General features: G+C 39.8%; 1 protein-coding gene across 2 annotated transcripts in view; it reads left to right on the top strand.

The window, feature by feature from the left end:
• The first annotated feature begins 258 nt into the window (after positions 1 to 258).
• The window catches only part of WAPL (WAPL cohesin release factor), a 74432-nt gene continuing 52737 nt past the window's right edge, over positions 259 to 21953 (top strand). For both annotated transcript variants that reach the window (XM_074874421.1, XM_074874420.1), the window contains exons 1-2: positions 259 to 597; positions 3969 to 4489. In XM_074874421.1, coding sequence (XP_074730522.1) covers positions 3991 to 4489 — 499 coding nt within the window. In that variant the 5' untranslated portion in view covers positions 259 to 597; positions 3969 to 3990. The remainder of the gene's footprint in view (positions 598 to 3968; positions 4490 to 21953) is intronic.

Raw genomic sequence — 21953 nt, 5'->3', positions numbered from 1 at the left:
GGCTCCCGCCAGGCCGCGCCGCGCCGTCCCGGCCGCCCCTGCGCGGCTGACCCCCGCGCGCCCGGCCACCGGCTCCCGCGGGCCTCGCGGGGCCCCGTGCTGGGAGGGGCCTCCCCCGCGCGCCCCCGGCCCGCGCCGGCCCTCGAACTACAGCTCCCAGCACGCACCGCGCGGGGCGGCCGGGCGTCACGCGGCGCGCGCGTGCGCGGCGGCGGCGCGGTCGGTTGAGTAAGACGGAGTGGGATTGGCTGCGGGCGGTGGCCGGGCGTGGGACGCGCAGTGACGGAAGGAGCGGGGCAAATGGCGGAGAGATGGTCCCGGGCCCCGTCCCGAGAGCGGCGATAATCCCGGCGCGGAGGAAGCGGCGCCGGAGGAGGCGGCGCCGGGGGCCCTAACGTCCGCGCCACCCCGGGAGGGTGCCGCCGCCGCCGCCGGGGGAGGGGCGGAGGCGTCCCGTCGGCGAGCGCCTTTCGCAGGCGGCAGATCGGCGGCCAGAAACCGCGGCGAGAGCCACATCCGCGGCAGCGCCCGGAACGCGCCGGGCCCGCGCCCGGGACCCGTCGCCCGCCCGCCTCTGCCGCCCCGACCGACGTTGAGGTAGGGACCGGGCGAGGGGGCGGCCGCCCGGCGCCCGAGGCCTGTGTGGGCCGCGGAGCAGGCCCCGGCACCCCGGCGGGCAGGAGCCGCCGGCCGCTGTCCTCTGGCGCTGTCCCGCTTCCGGGGCGGCGGCGGCGGCCGCCCGGCGGGGCGTGGGAGACAGCCGCAGCCACCCCCGGCCCGCCGGGAAGTTTTCGGGGCCGCAGTCGCAGGACTTTGGTCGGGGGCGAAGTGCGGGCTGGGGCTGGGGCGGCGGGCGGGGGCGCGGGGCGCGGCCTGCAAGGCAGGCGGGCTCTGCCGCTCGCCCCGGGCCGCGGGCTGCCCCGCCGCCTGGGGACTTGTGTAATGGGGGTTGTTTTCCTGCGGGGCGGGGGGAGGGGGCCGGGGAGGAAGGGAAATGACATCAGAAATCGCCGGGCGTGCACGGTGGGGTGACCCGGTTCCGCTAGCACCCCCCTCCCCCCCCGCCGCAGGGGGAGGGAGAGAAAAAGAAACTGTCACCGTGGGATTTCATCAGCTTCTTCTGCCTCCGTGCATTTAACCTATTTTTCTTTCATTTGATTATGTAAGAGGAATTGTGTAGAGAGGAGCAACGAGTAGGGGTGGTTGATGGGCTTTCTGGGGAATTGTCGGTTTTTTTATGTGTAGCTGATCCGCCGAGTTAGCTCTGGGAAATGAGGGAGAATTACGTTTTGGTTTTTTGCTTGTATTTACATTTCTTGCACTGCTCCAAATATTGCAGCACAATGCAGGAGAGAGAGGCAGGGAGTGGAAACAGAGAGAAATTGGCCAAGTTTTGTATTTCACACTGAGTGAAAAGCAAGAGAGAATTGTAAGTAAAGAAGACAAATCCTCTTCTGTTGATGTTTTCATGTAAGGAGGTGCATGTGTATTTCCTTCTCTTTAATCTCAGTCTAAGATAGCAGATTATAGCATAGTGTAGTTGTATTTTCCTGATACTCATCTTTTAACCTGTTTACTTCATATTGAATATTTATTTGAGTTTTGACATTTTGATTCAAAACTACTTATGAGAATCTTAATTTTTAAACTTACAAATACTGAAATTTAGATGGAGGAGCTCTACTTGCTGAAAATGAAGTCCTCTTGATTACAGGAATCTTTTCTTTAAAACTGCAAACCACAAGTCATAATTTAAATCTGCCGTTATTTTTGCAGAAGCTGGAAATGTAGTGTTGGAAATACTTATTTGAGTCAGGGTTCATGGGAGGAAAATGTGCAGGTGGTGAGTGATTTTTTTCTTTTTTTTTTTTTTTTCTGCAAGAGTTGTATAGAAACTAAGAGGTTAATACATATTTCACTTTAGTTTCTATAGCTCTAAAAACTGACCTTTATGGTATAAAACATTTTGGTTACTGTTATAAGTATTTTCAGTCATCAGCAAAATAAAACTAGTAAGTTGGATCTGTTTTGCTGTTCGTTTTCTGAAGTACACGGGGAAGTTTTAGCTTCGCTCTTGGATGGAAAATAGGAAATTAGAGCTACTTACAGCAGAGCAAAAAAAAAAAAGAAAAAGTTTGGCAATGATGTGTTTGGAGCAGCACAGAGTAGGCTGACGACACTGAGGGGGAGGGAAGAGGATGGAGATGGGGTTAAAGAGTAACATCTACTAGGACCTACAAGAAGCAGTCTGCAGAATGGTGTTTGACAGCAGAATTCTGGTCAGTAGTTAAGCACATGCCTTAACCATCCATCTGCTAGACTGCTGGGGAGAAGAGTGTTCTCAGAGTGGTTGTTCCTGTAGCTCTTCTGCACTGCAACACCATCTGTCTGGTAAACTCACGAAGTTCAACTTTGATACTTGTAATTCACTTAAAATTCGCTCAAACATAGATGACCCAATGAATTGCTCAGTTTGCTTGATAAGTGAAGGTTGGCCTGGTCTGATAAAGGGAGGCTATTATTAGTGAGACAATCTTGCTAGAGTGAAGTGATAGAATGACGTTTCTGGAAACCAGTCTGGTGATTTTGGCAGAAGCTAGTCTAGCACTTCAGGTTGAGAAACTGTGAGTGTCGAGATGAAAATGAAAATATGGAAGAAAGACAGTATACCACACATTCAGGGGAATAATAATAAAAACAGTTGTCTTGAACAAATAGATCATGGGATAAGTTTATTAATGTGATTTTAAGTGCTATTTTTCATGTACTCTACTGTATGTGAAGGCAGTTGATGCTTTAGAAGTTGGATTTCTTTGATTCTGTAGCTTAAATAAATGCCCCCCTTTTTAACAGACTTTTCTCCAGTATGGAGAGTAATTTCAGAAAGAAAGATGGACTTGATTAGATTCAGACTGACTATAAAGAATTCCAATTTCCTACTCATGTTTGGGCCAAAAAAAAAAAAGAAAGAGATGCTGGTTTACAAACCAGATATGATCGTTGTGTTTTTATGTTGTCATTTGTCCAGTAGTTGAAGTATTTGTTTTGGAAAAAAAAACCAAAGTGGTCTGTCTTTCTTCTTGAGTTAGACAAAAGTAGGAATCGAACACATGCAGGGAACTGTTTAAATGTGTTCCTGTTTAATCTGTTCATATTTAAACTTTATTCTGAGAGAGCACACTGTGAATTGGGCTGCAGTTGTAACAGCCAGTAAACGGTCATGGTTTATACTGGTCTGCATAAGGTGTCCTCCATGTTCTTAGAAATGGGTTGAGGAGTGTCTCTTTGTTCCTGTCCCTTGATCAATCAGCTTTACTCATGGGGGATTGCAGTGTACCAGTCTCGACCGTGACTGTGCAGGTGGTATAAAGCACATCGTATTACCAAATAATGTGCTTGCCAAGTAAGTCTGAGTGTGTAAGAAGAACATAGGGTGAATTTGTCATTGTTATTTGTAGTAAATTAGTGTTTAAAATATCTATAGCAACTTGAAATACTCTGACAGTTCTTTTTCTTTAACTACAGAGAGTCTTTTTAAAGCCATACTGTGTTATTGGACTCTAGCAGAGCGCTGCATGTTCAGATGTGGTGAAAATACTGTTTAGTGTTGTGCTGATGCTTCATGAAAGCAGTGCCATCTATACTTGAAAGTATAAAACTAGAGCAAAGCAATACCAAAAATGTATTCATAGCAGATTTTTTTTAAGGATCCATTGTGCCATTGTTTTCTAAATGTGCAGTTAACTGAATTTTGAGTTAAGTTGGTAGATGCATGACTTACTGCAGAAACTTTTGACATAATGACATTCACATGTAAATGAGTTAGTGTATAGAAAGAAGCAGATGATCTGTCTGTTGCTCCTGTGAAATATACGTGCCTGGTGCTTGTGTGCCCAATAAAGGATGGAAGTACAGTCATTTGTACTAAAAAGTTGGTGAATTTATGTTTCTTGTTTCTTTTCCAACAGAGAATATGAAACAGGAGCCAAAATGACATCCCGATTTGGAAAGACCTACAGCCGGAAAGGGGGAAACGGCAGTTCCAAGTTTGACGAAGTATTTTCCAACAAACGGACCACCCTTAGTACAAAATGGGGAGAAACCACCTTCATGGCCAAATTAGGACAGAAGAGGCCCAGTGTCAAACCAGATATTTCCGAAGTTCCTAAAAAACCAAAAGTTGAAGATGAGGTAACAGAGGATCCATTTGGATTTGACAGTGATGAAGAATCTCTTCCTGTGTCTTCAAAGAATGTGTCACAGGCTAAAAGCTCCTCTCAGCTGGAACCCGGTGAAGCTGCTCAGTCTGAGGACTTCACTCCTCTACTTGAAGCGAACAGCAGAATTAATCAGCCAGACAGTGGAGAAAATGTTGCATCCAGCAAGTGCACATCTGACAATACTGTTCCTCTCTTAAAAGAAAAGAGCACAAGCAAAAACGTGGAAGATGGAGAATGCAAAGGCAGCAGTGCTAAACTTGTAACTGCAGGTACGTTTGCTCAACTGTCCAGATAGTTCTGTTATACTCTGATTTTTACTAATCTACGTTTAGACTTTGTGTTTTCAGGGGCTGGTTAAATGTTCTAATAAAACCACGGGGCAACTAGTTCTTAATTGTAAGAAATTGTAAAGGATACACTATTTGACTAAAAACACCAGGAAGCGTTCTGCATTTTACACGTTGGTTGAAGGTCCTTGGCACTCTAATCCTTATGTCTACAGATTGAGATACAGTGCATTCAGTGTAGTATGTTAGTCCACCTTGAATAGAATGGAATAATACTCTTCATTTTCTAAAATTTGTTCTGAGCTCAGTACATTTGTGGGTTTTTTTAAGCATACAGTATTTTGAAGAGTGATGAACTGGTAATAATAGAATGCTTTGTTCTGAAGTTGCTGACTTTAATTTATTGTGGGTACATGGTTACTACCATGCAGGTGCAGATACAGCTTACAACCTGCCTTATTTAATTATTTGGATGAAAAAAGTGGTTTTCTGAACTTCAGTTGCACAAAGGTGTATATATTTTTTTTTTCAATTAGCACATCTTTATCAATGTGTACGTAAAAAGCTTCAGACCATGAAACAATTCTTTCAGACTTCTTTTAGGGGCTGTTTTCAGGCTCTGAAGTGTTTGTAAGGTATGTAAATACTGTTGAGAGGGAATTAAGAAACCCCTTGGAGCTGAACATCGCTGTAATTTTATTCAGGTCATTCTTGGACAAGATCAGATGTCATTATATCTCATTAGAAGTTTTCATATAATGAGCCGATGAAACCGCAGCTTCTGAAATTGGGTAGAAGATCACATTAGATGAACCTTGATGAAGATGACACCTACTGACTTGCTCTGGGTTATCATAATCAACTTTAACGAGAAGAACTTATGTAACTTTGAATTCTCAGATACAGTTAACCCTAGGATCAGAAATTTGAGTAGACTTGTTCAGTTGTAATACAGTGGACAAGAAGGTACTGAACAGTGGAAGATATGCATAGCTCAGTTATTTGCAAGATAATTTTATTAGTGATTCAAGAAAAAACAAGAAAGGTTGGTTTGAACTGTAGTTTGACAGACACGTTGGTGGGACATGTAGTTGCCTTTTGATCTTACTCTTGCTGCTGAAGTATTTCTCCTTTTCGTATGATTTTCTGCAGTTTATTTATCTGTAAGTATGATCCACCTTCAGTCTGGAAATACAATTTATGTTTTCTTAAGTTTGAATATAGTTTTCCTAAGAGATTGAATAGGTTCATTTCCAATATTTATAAGAAGAAATAGTAATGAGTTTCCTTGATTGTTAATGAGAGATAGATAGCAGAGCAGGTTTTCCAGTGAAATGGTTTCCACGTAGAAAAGCTTTGTTGGAACGGTATTTTTCAGGTTGGAAAAGAAATGAGAGCTGTGGAGAGAAAATGTGATAGAGCTCTTAAAATTCATAGTGCATGAAAGGCCAAGACTCCAGCAGTTTCATTGGTGCTTCCTGGTTCCAGTATTGTGGAAAATAATAAAATATAATATTTAGTGCAGAAAAAAATTTTTAATTTGATGCTTATTTAAATTCTAGAACTCCTTGTTAGACAATACTGTATATACAGCTCTAAAAGGAAGTCCATCAGTGGCAGTTGAGTGTGGTGGTGGTCTGGATGCAGAGGGGGAGGTTACTTAATGCTTTACTGAAGGCATTGTGTTCTTGCATGCTTTCCTGAAGTATTTGTTACTGACTGCAATTCATGCAGAAGTAGCGAAGGGCAAGGTGGATCTTGATCTGATAATACTGTTCTTTCAGAATCTGTTACATTCTGTTTACAGCCAGTCAAATGAAGATAAAAACCCATTGCATAGCTTTCTTCAAGAAGTTAAATTCAACTGAAAATGAATCTTTACAAAACATCCTAGGAGGGTCTTTAAATAAGGGTAAGGAAACCAAGACTGTAGTTTTGGTGACTGTTTATTTTGGACAGTTAGTATAAATGAAACTTGGATGGTTAAAGCAGCTATTACGCTTGAGTGTAGACTGATCCAAAATAAATAAACGTTGTCTCTGAGTATGTCACTTAGAACATTGAGCAATTGGAGATAGTGGTGTAGTTGGCCAATGTAAAGGTAGGTGCTTCAGAGGCTTCTTTGTTATATTGACAATTAAGTAAGGTTTGATGGTATGAGGCTATTTTTCAGAACTGGAGAGGGTTAACTTTATTGATTTGGGGGTGGGGGTATGGGGGACAAGGGAACTTGGGAATAAAACTGAGAGACAATAAAAAGTTTGTTTCTTGTTGTGTGGTCTTTTAAGGTACACTGTACATACTTTTGCTGCTTACATGTCCTCACCCTCCCCATAACCATTTTTCTCTTCCTGGTAACTCTTGAACTCCACCAGGTTCGACTGTTCGATTTGTTCAAAGAGCTTATAGATCCTTGAGACAGCAAGCTCTACTATTCCTGAAGAGGGAAGGAAGAAGAAGGGGGGGGGGGGGGGGGCGGGGGGAAGGCAGCCAGAATCTGAACAATATTAATATTCCCAGTGTGAGAGAGACTGCAGTGTGAGCTCAACCTTAACCCACATGCAACAGTGTATCATTCAGTGTAGGAAACTAGGCTATATTGGTACTGATGTTCATGAAAGTGCTTCTTAACTTGTTTTAAGTGCAATTTGCTGGTCCTTGCCCTGTTACTGACTGGACAATGCATGAAGGTCTCAGGACTTCCTGATAGCATGTGCCATCATTGTATCTTAATTCTTAACCTAGGTGAAATAAAGTTAAGAATTAGAATAAGGTGAAAACTGTGACTTAATGTGGCTATGGGCAAGCTGAGAGCTACAGTTTAGCCTGCTAATTCTGCTCCAAGTGTGTTACCCTGCCTCAGTGTCATTTCTTTGAACATGAAAATGAAGGTAATGCAACATGGGTTAATTTTAGCTAATGTTTGGTGTTTAAAAAACAGTTTGGGGTTGTTTTAGTAGTTGGAGAATCTGCATCTTTTATTTTAAATGGTGTGACTTACTGGTCTCTTTTTTTTTTTTTTTTAAATAGCTTTCAGCTAGTGCTTGTAACAATCTCATTTTAAAGGCTTTGAGAAGCTCTTAATGTGGAAAGCTTCTCATAATCTTACCCTAATGTTGCTTGATCAAGACTTAATACTGTTGGAAGAATGTTCATGAGTCATCCTGTACATAACAGGTAATATACAGATAGTAGGAGTTCAGGTAAATTAGAAATAGCAAAAGAGTATTCAGTATTAGTAGCTACTGTTAGGTCACTTCTGTTAAAGTGGGGGGACTTGGTAGCTAGAAAGTCATGTCATTGGAGAAATATTATACTGGTAATTGATATCAAGCAAAAATGCAGCAACTTAGTAGTTAGAAGGTGAGCTTTTTATGAGAGTCTTACAGCAGGATAAGGTGACAACTGGCAGAGCAATACTTGGATTTCTGAAACAGCTTGGTGCGTTTTTGTTTGTTTTTTAAACTATTAAGCTTATTCTGTAAGGCATAAACCCAAACAGTATTTCACACTAAATTCACCTGCACACAAGCTTTTAATATGAAACACTTATGGACTTGCAAAACAAACTGTGAGGTAGTAGTTTTAAAAAATTTTCTAACAACTTTGTTCTTAGAATATTTGTTAACTTGTGTGTTGAAATTAATGTAGTACGATTTTTCAGATGAAAATTGAAGCTTGATGAGTTTTAAAAGATGGTATGGCATTTCATAATTAGTGTATGAATATGTTTCAAGTTGGATGACTACTTTCTCTACTCTGGTTATTCCAGTTTAGGGAAATACTACTTCTGGCATTCTTGAGTGCGAGTTTGCGTTTTGACTCTGGATGTTGTGGTCACCTGCTGTCTTTGGCTTGTGTGCTGCAGTGCTGAGCTCTGTAACTCAAGCCTTTGGAGGGTCTAGTCCAAGGTGTTGATGCTGTTCATCAGAGAAGGCACTTGGGTCGAGAGATGTCTCAAGTGCTTGGATGATGCATGTCTCCTCTTTGCACACCTCATATTCCTGTTTGTGCACTATGAAATAATGTTATTATTTACATTAATTCTAAGTTAAAATATTAGGTATTTAATGATGCTTTTAACCAGTAAGTATTCTAATTGGGCATAGATTAAGTCTGGTTTGTTTTCAAGCCTGTGAGTTTATTTCTTGAAAATATATTTTGCTTGCTGTGGAGAAGTAGAAAACAGAATGGCTTCAAATGTCTTTTCAGAATACAGAGCAGTGTAGGAGTAGTATCCCTTTCTGCTGTGTTGTGATGCCAAGTACAGATTTTGTGATTATTGTCTCGGCAGTGCCCTTTGAGGCTTTTTAAGATGAAAAGGATAAATTATTGCATGGAAAGTGTTTATGATACTTGCATTTTTTTTCCCCTTAACATTTAAAGTAATTATAAAAATAGTTGTTCTGCATCTTGTCATTTGTTACAAATGTACTGGTATTCAAACAAGTCTCTGTTCTGGAAGTAGTTTGGGTCTTGATGCTGTATTTGTCTGTTGCCTGCTATTCCAGTCTTTTGTGTTTCTTGGTAGTTCTTAATGCCCTTGTTTTTCACTTGGGGCTCACGCACATACTGGTAGAAAATCAAAATGGCAAATGCAGTCCTCCTTAATAACTTGTGCTTATGCAGTGCAGGAGTGAAGGGATACAACTGTGCTTAACTACTTCATGACTCAGTATGCAGAATCTAGTTGTGTTCAGTTGCTTGAAAGGCATACTGAGTGAATTGAGTAATTTGCAGAAAATTGTTGCCCCGAAAAGAAGATAGTTAAAGTCATCAGGTCTGTTCCCAACAGACTGTCCTGATAGTACCTTAGCGTATGTGTCTGCAAAGGCTCTGCATCCTGATTATGTGGGTGGGGGAGCCCTATCTTTAGAGTTAAGTTTCAAATTCTCAAATGTGAGTTTCTTACATAATTAGATTTGACGAGAAGATTTGCCAGGGTTTTCCTTTCAAACTGTTTTAGAGCTTCTCTTTTGTGTTTAACGGTGGCATGGACATTTAAGATAATAGTTAGGTCTGAGTAATCTTATGTTTCTTCCTCTGCAGAGTTGAGTGCAATTTATTTACATCTTGAGGAAGAATGTCAGTTTAGTCATTTTCTGTCCAAAAATGGAGCAAAAAGTTGGGGGAAACTGAATGAGGTCTGAGCATTTGGCTGTCTTAGGAGATGGCTGGCAGCAACCATGATTAAAAAGAACTGCAGCTGTGCTCTGGCTGGCTCAAAGCATTAAGAAACTGATAGCAGAGAAGGGAAAAGGTCTGCCAGAAAATATGTATGCCCATAGAATTTCAGTGTTGTGAGGTTTGTTTAGATGGCAGTAGTTGTGCTGGGTATATAGATAGCTGGCGTTTATCCACAAGTCCTCTCTTCTTCAACTGGTTTTGTTATGTTTCCCCCTTTTAAGATATCCCTTCTTCCCTTACACACAGAATTTTCTTGCTGTTTCAGTAGCCCAAGTCCAAACTAGTGTGATAAGTTATCAATTTGGATACTTCTTTGAGGATTTGGTGTTGGGTTCTTTCTTGTATGTTTTTTTAAAGTCTGAAATTCTGTTTAAATGTCGGTATTTATACTGGTTTGCTAGAATAGCAATACAGGAAAAAGACACCCTTTGTTGAAGATGACCGGGGGGCTGGAGCACCTCTTTTGTGAGGACAGGCTGAGAGAGTTGAGGTTGTTCAGCCTGGAGAAGAGAAGGCTCCAGGGAGGCCTTATAGCAGCCTTCCAGTACTTAAAGGGGGCTACAGGAAAGGTGGGGAGGGACTCTTTATCAGGGGGTGTAGGGATAGGATGAGGGTTAACAGGTTTAAACTGAAAGAGGGTAGATTTAGATTAGATATAAGGAAGAAATTCTTTGCTGTGAGGGTGGTGAGACACTGGTACAGGTTGCCCAGAGAAGCTGTGTCTGCCCCCTCCCTGGCAGTGTTCAAGGCCAGGTTGGACGGGGCTTTGAGCAACCTGGGCTAGTGGAAGGTGTCCCTGCCCCATGGCAAGGGTTTGGGACTAGATGGTCTTTAAGGTCCCTTCCAACCCAAACCATGCTATGATTCTGTTTAGGAAGGAATCTTCTGATTTCTACATGCTTTTTTTTCTCATGACAGGGAAATGCATACTATGTATGTCCATGTACAGAGCACAGGAAACTTTTTTCCCCTCAGTCTCTAACTCCCTTTTCCCTAACAACAATGAAATTCTCAATACCTTTTTTAGAATTCATACTTTTAAAATTATTGTTTATGGATTTTTATAATATACAGTTAGTTTTTACCAGGTCACACTTTTGACTGCTGCTTAACTTCTTTCATGTTTAAAAAGTTGAACTAACCTTGCATTCAAAACAGTTGATCAGTGTTTCTCCCAAGTAACAAGTGATAGGACAAGAAGATACGGCCTTAAGTTGCGCCGGGAAGCTTTAGCTTGGATATTAGGAAAAATTTCTTCACCGAGAGGGTGGTCAAGCACTGGAACAGGCTGTGCAGGGGAGTGGTTGAGTCACCATCTCAGAAGGTATTTAAAAGACATGTAGATGTGGCACTTGGGTTCATGGTTTAGTGGTGAACTCGGCAGTGCTAGGTTAATGGTTGGACTCGATGATCTGAAAGGTGTTTTCCAACCTAAATGATTCTATGATTCTAAGAAAAAAACCCTGTTAATGTGCATACCTCTTAAATGGGCCAAAACTTGCAGGAGAGCAGAAAACAGTTGGTGAGGAAGCCAGTTTGGGTTCAAACAGCTGAGATCTTATTGTGTGGAAAATGTTTTTCAAGTTCAAACTTAGCTCATATTTTCTTTTAAGAAACTGCTACTGTATTCAGTAAAGGGTTTCAACATATTTGTGAGTAGTGTCTGAATTCAGACTGACTTAGCCTAAGGATGCATTTGTTTTGACAGTTACTAGTGCTGCTATAATATGATTTAATACTTTTTTCATAAGGGCTCACACTACAAAAGTCAGTGAAAGCGAGCCCTTTTTTTTTTTTTTTTTTTTGACATGTGCCAATCCCTTGTGTTGCCCATGACACTTTGTCTTGTTTTCCCGGCAAGGGGGAAGTAGTTAGCTTCCTGGATCTGCTTTCTCCTGCTGCTCCGAGGAAAGCTGCCTTTCGTGCTACCAGTGAGGAGGAATGTGTCTGTTTCACTGGACTTCCATCAGAGGTGAACACATGATACAGCTGGTTCAGGCTCTGACAACTCTTGTATTAGAGAGTGCAGCAGCTCATCTGACCATTGGATGTGATGTTGCACAATTTTTTGTCTATTCAGGACCGTTTTATTTTTAGATTTCTGATCAAATACTCTTACTTGTGGTGTTGTAGAGTTCTTCAAAGCTTAATTCTTTGCTGGAAGACAAAAAATAGTTTCCTTTCTGTAGGAAGGGATTTTAGCATTGTTTACAAAAACTGGAATTTCTCCTTCATTTGAGACAGTTGTGGACTTTGCATGCAAGTTGGGTGTGAGCATTGATAACATGCTGTGTGGTGTGTTGGGTTTTTACATAATATCAGTGTCTGTAGAGTCACATTATAATTCATATTGTTATGCATGTGGCTAGAAACAGATGTGAGGCAATGTTAAAAAAAAGTCGTATTTATCTTGTAAGTATATACTCACCGGAAGAAAAACAGACTTTAAATGAGGTTTTCAGAATGTTGTAGAAGAGTTTTAAGCAAGATTAGAAAGAGGATTGAAGGAGGAATGATAGTTATTCCATCTGTGAAAGACAAGCTATAAGACTGAAGGTGCAGCTTGGACAAAAATACTTACCTGGGAAAACAAAAAGGGTCAAAGTGCAAGGGAAGCTACAGAGCTTGAATTTGATAGAAATTGAGAGGCTGGATATAGCAACCTAGGTTAATTTTTAGCTATATTTTAATTGTTGGAGGAGATGTCTAGTAATGAAGGAGTAGATTAGTAATTTTGAGGTTTGGTGTTCCCACCCCCCCCACCCCCCCCCCAAGTGTTTGCTGGCAAGGCAGTTGTGCTGAACATGGCACTATGTGTAGTTTGGCCAGGTATGTGTGTATAGATTGGTGTGAAGGTGGTATTGAGACACACAGTGACTTAAGATACAATGAAAGATCACTGATCAGGCAGAATATCTAATGATTGCTAGGTGAAAAAGTAGTAGAAGAGCAGAAAAGCAGCTAGACTGTTGCTTCAAGAAACATCTTGCCATACCCTTGAAAATTGTGCCTGAGATAAAGGCAAGTGGTTAGCTCTGAATGTTTTCTGCATGAGAGGGAAGGTGGTCATGTCAGCCTGTGCCCTTGTGAAAGCCTTCCATTTCCACTGAAATATAAGGATTTAAAAAAACCCTGTACGCTGTCTGACAGGTGGTATCGTTTTTTCCACCAGCATAAGACAACCTTTCAGGATGCCTGCTGATAGCATGTTTTCCTGGTGGAAAAAAGTCTACGAGGAATTACTTCTTACAGCTTAAACAGGGGTCCGTGGTGAGAAGCAATAATGCAGTGGTTAGCGTTCAGCCTTTCACAGGGTGGAGCCACAGCATGGTGGGGTATTGTGCTAGCAGCAGCCGCAGCAGAACCGTTCGTGTTCTCGAAATGTGAAAATCTGTTAGGTTCATGGAATGAAACTAACGGGTTATTAGAGATGCCGAACACTGTTACCAAACTGAAAGGCTGCATCTAGGTGATTTGAGAGAAGAAAAGATGTCTCCTGTCTTACAAGCTCCACGTTCAGAAGAAAAGCTACTCTTAACTGAAGTGACAAGATGTAACATGATTGAGAACTTGTTTTGTACATAGTCTTAATAAATTCAAACTTTTCATATGATTTTCTTTAGAATTGTGATATTCAGTGTGCTGGAAAAGAAACAAGAGAAGCAAACTATTCTTAAGGAAAATAGTTCTGTGATGGCAGTAAATTAAATCTCATCACTTGAGGGTTTTCTGTGGAATTCTGCAAAAGAAGATGCCACTTAAAACATCTGCAAAGAGGCAAACCATGTCAATCCAACCTGAGTGAGCTTGTGGGCAGCTCATTTTGATTCAGAAGAGAGTAAAGAACCAGAATTACTTAAGAATTTGTAATCCTAGCTGTGGATGTGGTGGTGCTATAATTTTAGCTATTTTAGTGATTGTCAACCATGAAACTGGTCTTGAGAGTCTAATCTTCTGAAGCTCTTACGCTTCTTATCTTCTCTTTATGCCTGCTAACAGGCACTGCTTTTCGAGATCTTATGGACATCAATGGGTAATGACGGATCTAAACAAATTTTGCCCATTTCTTAGAATTGTGTATTTTACATCCATAAGCTTTTTTCTGTGTTTCCCAGCTGTTCAGTCATAAGTAGAAAATGGATCAAAGGAGTTTAGTCTGTAACCTTTTCTCCTTACCAACCAAAACATTTCATTTCCAATGTACAGTAGAAGAGAGAAACTGTAATGAAATTAGTTTTCTTATTTGAAGAAAAGCATGGCTTCTCTGCAGTTGCTGGTTTTCTGTCCAAACCAGAGAAGATACTGTGTGTATGTCTCCTTTAGGCTCTCTTCCCAGAAGTGAGAAATGTGATACAAGCACCTAGTAAATATTCGTCTTTTCCTTTAGCTTGGTCAGCCTCAAGTTGTAAAGTGATGTAGCTTTATGCTTGGGAACACTGGTGATGGTGTAATGGAGCCGTAGTAAATGTTTCTGAGTGTTCAGGAACATCAGGCAGAGCTGTAGCTTAACAAACTGTTTCTTACATCCCGTGTCAGTGGTCTGTTCATGAGCTGTAGCCTGTTAATGTATGTGCCCTCGGTAGCTGGAGGAATCTGAAGGCCCTAAACACACTTTTTTTTTTTTAAATCTTCCTGCCTTCTTTTCTTTCGTGTTTCGTTTTCTTGCTTTTACATCTGTCTTGGTAATCAGGTGTCTATTTGAAGAGAAATAAAGAGGAATATAAAATTGGCATCATGCCACCTGTTTGCCCTTTTAAAAATTTCATTGCTTCTGACTAACTTCAATATTGTTTATACATTTGCATTGAATTCTGTGAATTTGTGTGGCTAATACTAAAAGAAACTTAGTTTAAGTTTGTAGATTTGTTTCCTGTCTATAATAATTCAATCATGCTCCTTTCAATATTAAAGTGAAGGCTTCTACAGCTAGTTACACAGCAATGAAGGAGTGTAAGATCTCATGCTATGAAAGCTACAGAAGGCAGTATGTTTTTTGTCTGTAGTTTGGAGGATGCTTTGGTTAGCATTCATCAAGAATAGCAAAAACTGAGAGCAAACTAACCTGGAGTTCAAGTTAGTAGGGCTAACATTTAATACTGGCAACTCTTGCATGAGTAAATTGAACAAACAAGCATTTATTTTGCATATCTGGTAATATTTTGACATCTTAGCATGTTTTCGTAGCATACGAGGGCTAATATTGACCTTTTGTTTCCTCAATTTCCTAGTAACACTTGTGCTTGTTAACCAGTTTTAATCAAACTTGGAGTGGTAAGGAGACATTTCAAAGGTACAGTGCTATTTCAAGTGCCATGAAAAATAGCGGAGTGAAAAACTGAGTTGAATTGCTTTATCTGTTCCTTACCTCTCTTGTCTGCATCCTGGTAAGGAAAATGCGGTTATAACTGGGTCCCTAATCCATTTGAAATGGCAGCAGCAAGCTGGCTCGCCAGCACGTGTTGCTGTGCATGATCTGCAGTGTGTGCCGTCTCCTGCCCAGTCAAACAGGTTGGTGTTGAGGAGGCTGGAGGGGGGCAGCAGTTGAGTTGTGGGGTGACGAGCTTTCTTTGTTCTGTGAGCCCCAAGTTGTTCAGGACAAAAATTTACACTGAGACATTGTTCTTACAGCCAAAGAGACTGCTCTGTGCTCCAAGTAACTTAAAAATAGCAAATAAGGTTCTGCAGCTCTACCACTGAATTGTTAACAAAAGCATATAGTGTTTGACTTTAGGCAATTAATTAATTCGACTGTTAATGATGATTTGACTTCTGTGGTGCTGAAAATGATGTTTTCAGACTTAGAGCCAAGCCACTTAGTCTTCTAAGTTAAATGGAAATGAAATGGAATTGAAATGGGGACTAGGCTGGTGGGTACATTTCTTGATGATTGGTTTGGATTATGGTGTTGGTTTTTTTTTTTTTTCCAAGAAGAGAATTTGGTTTCCAAGAGGATTTTTTTCCCTTCATTTTTAGGATCCCATCTTGGTATATGCTCTACCCTAAGGATCAGGGTATGAAATTGGTAAATCTTGCTGCTTCAGTGGTTGATGGGAGAGTTATCTTTTCTCCAACCTTCAGTGTTTCCTCTTCAAGTAAGAAGGCTCTGTCAAATCTCCTGTGAGAAATGATAAGAACTGGTTTTATGGCTTCTTTCTGTATTAACCTGCTCACTGCCTTCAGGCTCTGCCTAGAGCACGTGTTGATGAAGTTTGAGTTAATGCAACAGTAAATGGTGTTATGGCGAACCTTGAGTAGGCATGAGGATGGTTCCTGTAGTGTTGACCCAACTGCTACAAGTGCAATGCTTAGGTGATCAGTCATACCAATATGTAAATATTACCAATTACTGTAAATATTCTAGTATGTTATCAGTGATGATATGAGAAAATACCAGTTTGAGCTGTCTAAAAAATTCTCTGAGGAATATATGAAGCTGTCCAGGAAAAAAAGATAAGTAGCTCAGGTTTGACGAAACAGCAACTCTGGCAAGATGTGTTACAAATCATGGAAAAATACTTCAGGCTCCTGGAACAACTTGTGCAACCTCTTAAGCTCCTGTTCCCTGCCCTGGACATTTACTTTCTCCTCCCTTCTCCACAGGTACTTTCAGGTAGTTTCTAGTATTCTCTACCTGTATCTGCTTTCAAAATCACCAGGAGGAGAACGTTGTGTTAATTACTCATTGAACTGTTTCTCATACTAGGCATCTTTTCCTGGCCACTCTGGACTCTGCTGGCCTGTTGTGGCTATAGGTAATGCAGATGGTTTTTGCCTGTTCCTTTTGGTCTCTTGATGCTTATTTCTAGGTCTTGGGATCATGCTCACTTGTTTCACAGAAAGCTGTCTTGTCCTTACAGATGATGTTGGTCAGTGGCTGTCACAGCCTGCTGTTGCTTGTACCAGTAACTTCCCCATATGTGTACTTGTCGCTACCGGAGGTGAGAAAGAAGTAATGCAAATGTTCCACACCACTCCAAGCAGTGGGGGACAGTAAAAGGTCAAGTTTAGAGTTACTCATATTTTTGCATTTTTAAAACTTTTATGCATTTATCTCTTATGTTTCTTTGCCATGTATGCAATATAAAATGACTGGAATCACTTAGCCAGGTGTGGCAGATAAATTGCCATATGGTCTCTTTATTAGTTCTAGCAATTTCTTTTTCTTATATCATCATCAGCCAGAAGTGAAGTTTTTTGAGCCAGGTGAATAGAGGATGCCTTAGAGTCCCCTTCTTGTGTTCAATGCCTGTGCTAGAAGGCAGCTTGAGTTAGTACCAGAGGTACTGCTCAACTGGCCTAGCATGGCTTTTGCTCTGGAAAAATGGGCATGCAATTTCAAAAAAAAAAAAAAAAAAAAAAAAAAGGTGATTTTCTTCATTCTGGCAGTTTCTGAAAGCCTTGCAATTTTTTTAGACCTCTCACGATCTCAACAAGTCTGTAATTATATGGTGTCTTTTATTATTACTGTGATCAATCTAAATGTTTTGTGGATCGGGAGATATTCCTTCATTTTCTCATATAGTACAGTGAAAAAATAATAATGCTTTTGAGGGCCATTTGGAAGCGCATTTTGAGGTAGACATTAGCTTCTTAAAAAGAAAAACCTTTTAAAATAAGGGTGAGATGAGTTATGGGTATTTAATGAAAAAATAAAGTTGAAATCTGAGACATCTTAATGTCAGAAATATTGAAGATGTCCAGCTGAAGAATATAGGTGTCTTTAGCTCTAAAGAAAATTCACTTCTCTTTTTAAAAAAAAAAAAAATAGTCTAGAATTGCAGTCATCCTTTTGTACATGATCTCAAAAATGAAAAGGCAAGAGGTAAACCCACTATGACTACTCGTGGTAGCCACAAGGCATTTTCTCTGTTGTTGGATATATAGAATAGCATTTGTTCCATCTAATAAGTGAGTGCTTATATATGTATTTTTTTAAAAAGATGTGAAGTTAATATTCTCTTTATATCCATCTAGTCTAAAGGATACAATAAGTCTAGATGTGCATTTGTTTAATGTTTAAAGGTTTATTACTGGAAAAGCAAAGGTTTGTTACTGAAGAAGTGGGATCTTGAGAACTTGGATACATTCCTACTGTTTGAATGTTTTCATATATCTAGACGGGTATAAACTATTACCTTATATAAATTGAATATCTTGCAGTGTATGAGCTTGAATTTTTGTCTCTAACGGTCATCTTACAAAGGTTACTTGGGATAATAATCATCATAATCACTTAACTATATTTTTGTGAGGTTTGGTCGTGTGCATTTTTGTGAAAACATCTCAGTGTGTTTGGGAAAGAGTAGAAGTTTCACTTTTTTAAATTCATCAGCAATACTTAAGACATCTCTATCTTGCTAGTGACATAAACTAGAGCATAAAATAAAGCAAGAGGTATGTATAAATGCATGGGTATTTATCATTTAATTTAGACCTCCCAGTCATTTAGATTGGTTCCCTTGTACTCTGGTAGTTAAGTTCTAGAGATTTAAACAGAAAACAAATAATGATTACTAGAGAAGATTGTTATGGTTCTTAGGAATATTGTGCTAATACGTGGAAAAAACCCACAAAACTCACTGGTGGATTATATAGTTAGATGCTGTTGCTGATCTGAAATTACTTGGGAGATTTATTCTGGTATTTGAGCCCCAAAGAGCCTAATTGTAGTTAAAATTGGGAGGAGAAATTACATGCCTCTGAACTACAGAATATCTAATCTTTCAAAATTAGTTAATTTTTTCATATTTTCTCTGTGCTTTCTGTATCTGCAAATAAAACTACACGTTATGTTTCCTACAGTCATGCTAGCTTTGCTGTAATAGTTACTACAGATAAATATAGTAATTTTAAAAATCAAGGTTATCAGAATTGCTGGTATTGTACACCTTTGCACAATTAGCAAGTGATTTGCAGTAATTTCTGGTATAGAAGCTTCAGTCTGACACCTGTTGACCCACTGATAAGATGAAACCAGTGGTTTGCCAAAGTATCCTTTGAGGAAGTATTCCCCTAAGTGTCACTGCTTAGTTCTCCACTAGTGTATTATGGTGATCCAGTTTTAAAGCCAAACTTTCTACCTGGTATACAGTAAGCAGTTTACTGGTTAAGTTTTCCATCAGCCTTGTTTATTATTGGAGATGGAAAACCCTTCCAGCTGCAGTTACTAAGACTTCTGAATTATTGGGTGGTTTTAAAATTTTGGTGCCTGATAGGCACAAAGTGAAGGGGGAGGGTAGCTGCCATTTATTTGCTGTTTAAAAGTAACTTTGCTGTATTAAATCACTAGTGGAGAGTGAAAAATAAGATGTAACATTTTGTTGATACTTGTGGAGTCTTTTCAGAGACAATTCAAAGTTCTAAGTTGCTTATGCACATACTTAAAACAATGCATAGCTTATGTAAAGGCAACAGAAGCCCTGCTGTGGTACAGAAAGAGCTGTTAACGATGAATGTTTGCCTTTAAGATCATGTACTGGAAGAGCAGTAAACCGAACATTAAGAAAGCTGTTTGACTGGGGTAGAATGGTTTTGTTATTTATTAGTCAGCTGAGCTGACTAGAGAAGGTTATTTTACTCACATTTACAGATGAAGAGAAACAAGGAATCCAAGACTGGAAGGACTAGATGTGTATGGTGCTACTGCCTTAACCCAGTCTGATCAAATGTTACTAATATGGAGGTGTACTAATGCCTTGAAGTACCTGTGTGGCTTTGGTGGTTCTCTTACAGGTGGTGGAGACTGGCATTGTGGAATTAATAGCTAGCTCAGTTTCCTCAGTTTTGTACTTGGGACTGTTGGGAACAAGCACATGGAGAAGAGCAGGCAGGTTGGGTAAGTGTGAAATTGGAGATGAGATTAGGAGCCACTCTGGGAAGAAGTGTAACAGCCTCAGTGCAGCAAGTACTGAAAAATTGAAATGGAGAAAATAGATGTGAAGAAGGATTGTTCTTGTCATAATGCATCTCTCAACTGATGCTTCAGTTTGTCCAAATGAGGCTGCTGTAATAAGAGAGTAGAAAGTTTTGTTCCCTTAATAGGTCACGGACGACTAGATGGCACTGTGTTGCTTGCTCAGAGTCCTACAAATATTAGGCTAATTTTAGAACATTCTAAAATATTCTAGAACAATTTGTAGAGTAATTTTTCAGTGTATGTAACGACATAATCAAAATTAATAGTTTCATTAAGAGTGAATTTTAGTGATCTGTTTGGATCTATTATTACTTGGTGAAATATCTAATGCATGTTAGAAAAACTTTTTTAAATAAAAGCAGCACTGTAGTTGATATAAGTGTCATAAGGATCATCTTTCTTACAAAGCCCTAGTAGATGATGGCTTTAGCTCTTGGTTACCAACAGAGTAACTTCCTGGCAAGGGACTGAGAAAGGAAAGTGGTTTCAGCTCCTAAACACTGGTTCAGAACTGATGAATGAACAGAAGAATTCAGAGTGTTTTAGATGAAGTGATCTGAAGTGAAAGACTTAAATATGCGCTCCCTGAATATTTTTGCTTTTTATGTATTAAAATTCTGGAGTTTTAAGAGAACATGTTTAAAAATATATATTATAGGGTAGTCATGATTTTTGTGATGTGCTAGTAGCAGAGTGTAAAAAAAAAAAAAAAAAAAAAAAACAAAACCACAAACCCAAAAAAACCAACCAAACAAAAAACCCAAACAACAACAACAAAAAAACCAACAAAACCCCCAAATAACCCCACAAAAACCAACCAAAACCAAAAAAACCCAAAACCCACACAAAACCTTTTTCAGAGTAGTTGATTAATGTTTTTTTGGAGACGGATTCCTTGGTAATTTTTTCCATTAATTTTTTGTCAATGCTAATGATATTAGCTATATCTCTTTTTATATATATATCTTTGGCCTCTTCAGTCTGTTTTCCAGGCTTGATGTGTTGATTATCTCCTCTACTTGAGAGTACAGACTGTGGCTGAGATGATAATGATTCAAGCTAAGACAATCTAAAAATGAAGTTCAGCTTTTTAAATCTCAAACCAGCTTCCTGAATTATTTGACTCTTGGGTTGTAATGTGCATATGCACACATATATTATAGTCCTTCCCTGGGAAGATGAGATTTGATTTGGTCCTGGTATGAAATGTGGCTCTTTAAGATCCTGGACTTTCTTGGGATGGGAAAACCATTCCCTTTCCAGGTATGCATACTGAAATTTCCTAACAATTTAGTAAACCAAGTCAGGCATATTTTAAATATACTTATTTTAAAAGTTGCTTAGACTTAATTAATTCAAGAAAATATGCACTCAGATATGGAACAGTAGTGGTGAGGCTGCAAAATAATGTATTTTAGCAAGAAAGTCTGAAAATTTTTTGAGTTTAATTTGCTGGTTTTCAAGCGTAAGTATTACAGTAGTCTTCAATTGCACGATAATATTGAACATGGGAGAGAAAAGGAACCTGTTGTACACTGTCAAACTCACTCTCTGATAACAGAAAGATTAATTTTGGTTGGGCCTCTTAGATTATCACAAGCATGAGACTGAAATGGGAATAACAAGGTTTCTTGTATAATGTATGGCTACTGAAAAAGATTAAACAAGATTCTATCACTGAGATGGCTAGGACTGATGTACTTTGGGGAATTTAGTTTTGCATTTCATATATTCTGTGAAGAGCTTTTTTTATTTCTAGCTGAATATGTAAACTTTTAAGAGAGACCTCAGCTGGACTCCCAGAAAACCTAGATGCAGTTTGTGAGATATTACTTGTCCTGTCTCCCTGAGGAATTTCAGCTAGGATTAAACTCATTTCCTGCAAATCTTGACTTGGTAGACATTTCTTTTACTAGGATTTTCTGCTTGCACCTTAAAGTTCTTTTATAAACCATGTGTGCTAGGGTGGCATTTAGATGACGATGGTTTAATTTGAAAACCAAGGAACAGAAGTCTCTGGAACAGTACTGATGCTCACTTTCCTCATTAGAAAGGTTGCAACCTTGCTATGAAACTTCTGTGCTGCTTGGGTGGATGGTAGCTGATGAAGTTTAATGCAGTCAGGACTAGTGCTAAAGGATGCTAAAGCCTTCATTTTAGTGATAAGTTTAGGAAGCCTTTGCTAGGGTTGCATTCTGCCAGTGGAGCTTCTTTTATTACTGTCGCATTCTGTGCCTGTGTCTTCTAAGTGTGTTCTTTTCTAGGATTTTTTTTTTTTCCTACTTGTTCCTGTCCCAGTGGCTTCTGTTTCTCCAGTTGATCTCATCATGTGCTACTCTTCTA

This window comes from Strix uralensis, chromosome 7 (assembly GCF_047716275.1).
Source record: "Strix uralensis isolate ZFMK-TIS-50842 chromosome 7, bStrUra1, whole genome shotgun sequence".
NCBI classification, from domain to species: Eukaryota; Metazoa; Chordata; class Aves; order Strigiformes; family Strigidae; genus Strix; species Strix uralensis.
This window is presented reverse-complemented; position numbering and strand designations above follow the sequence as displayed.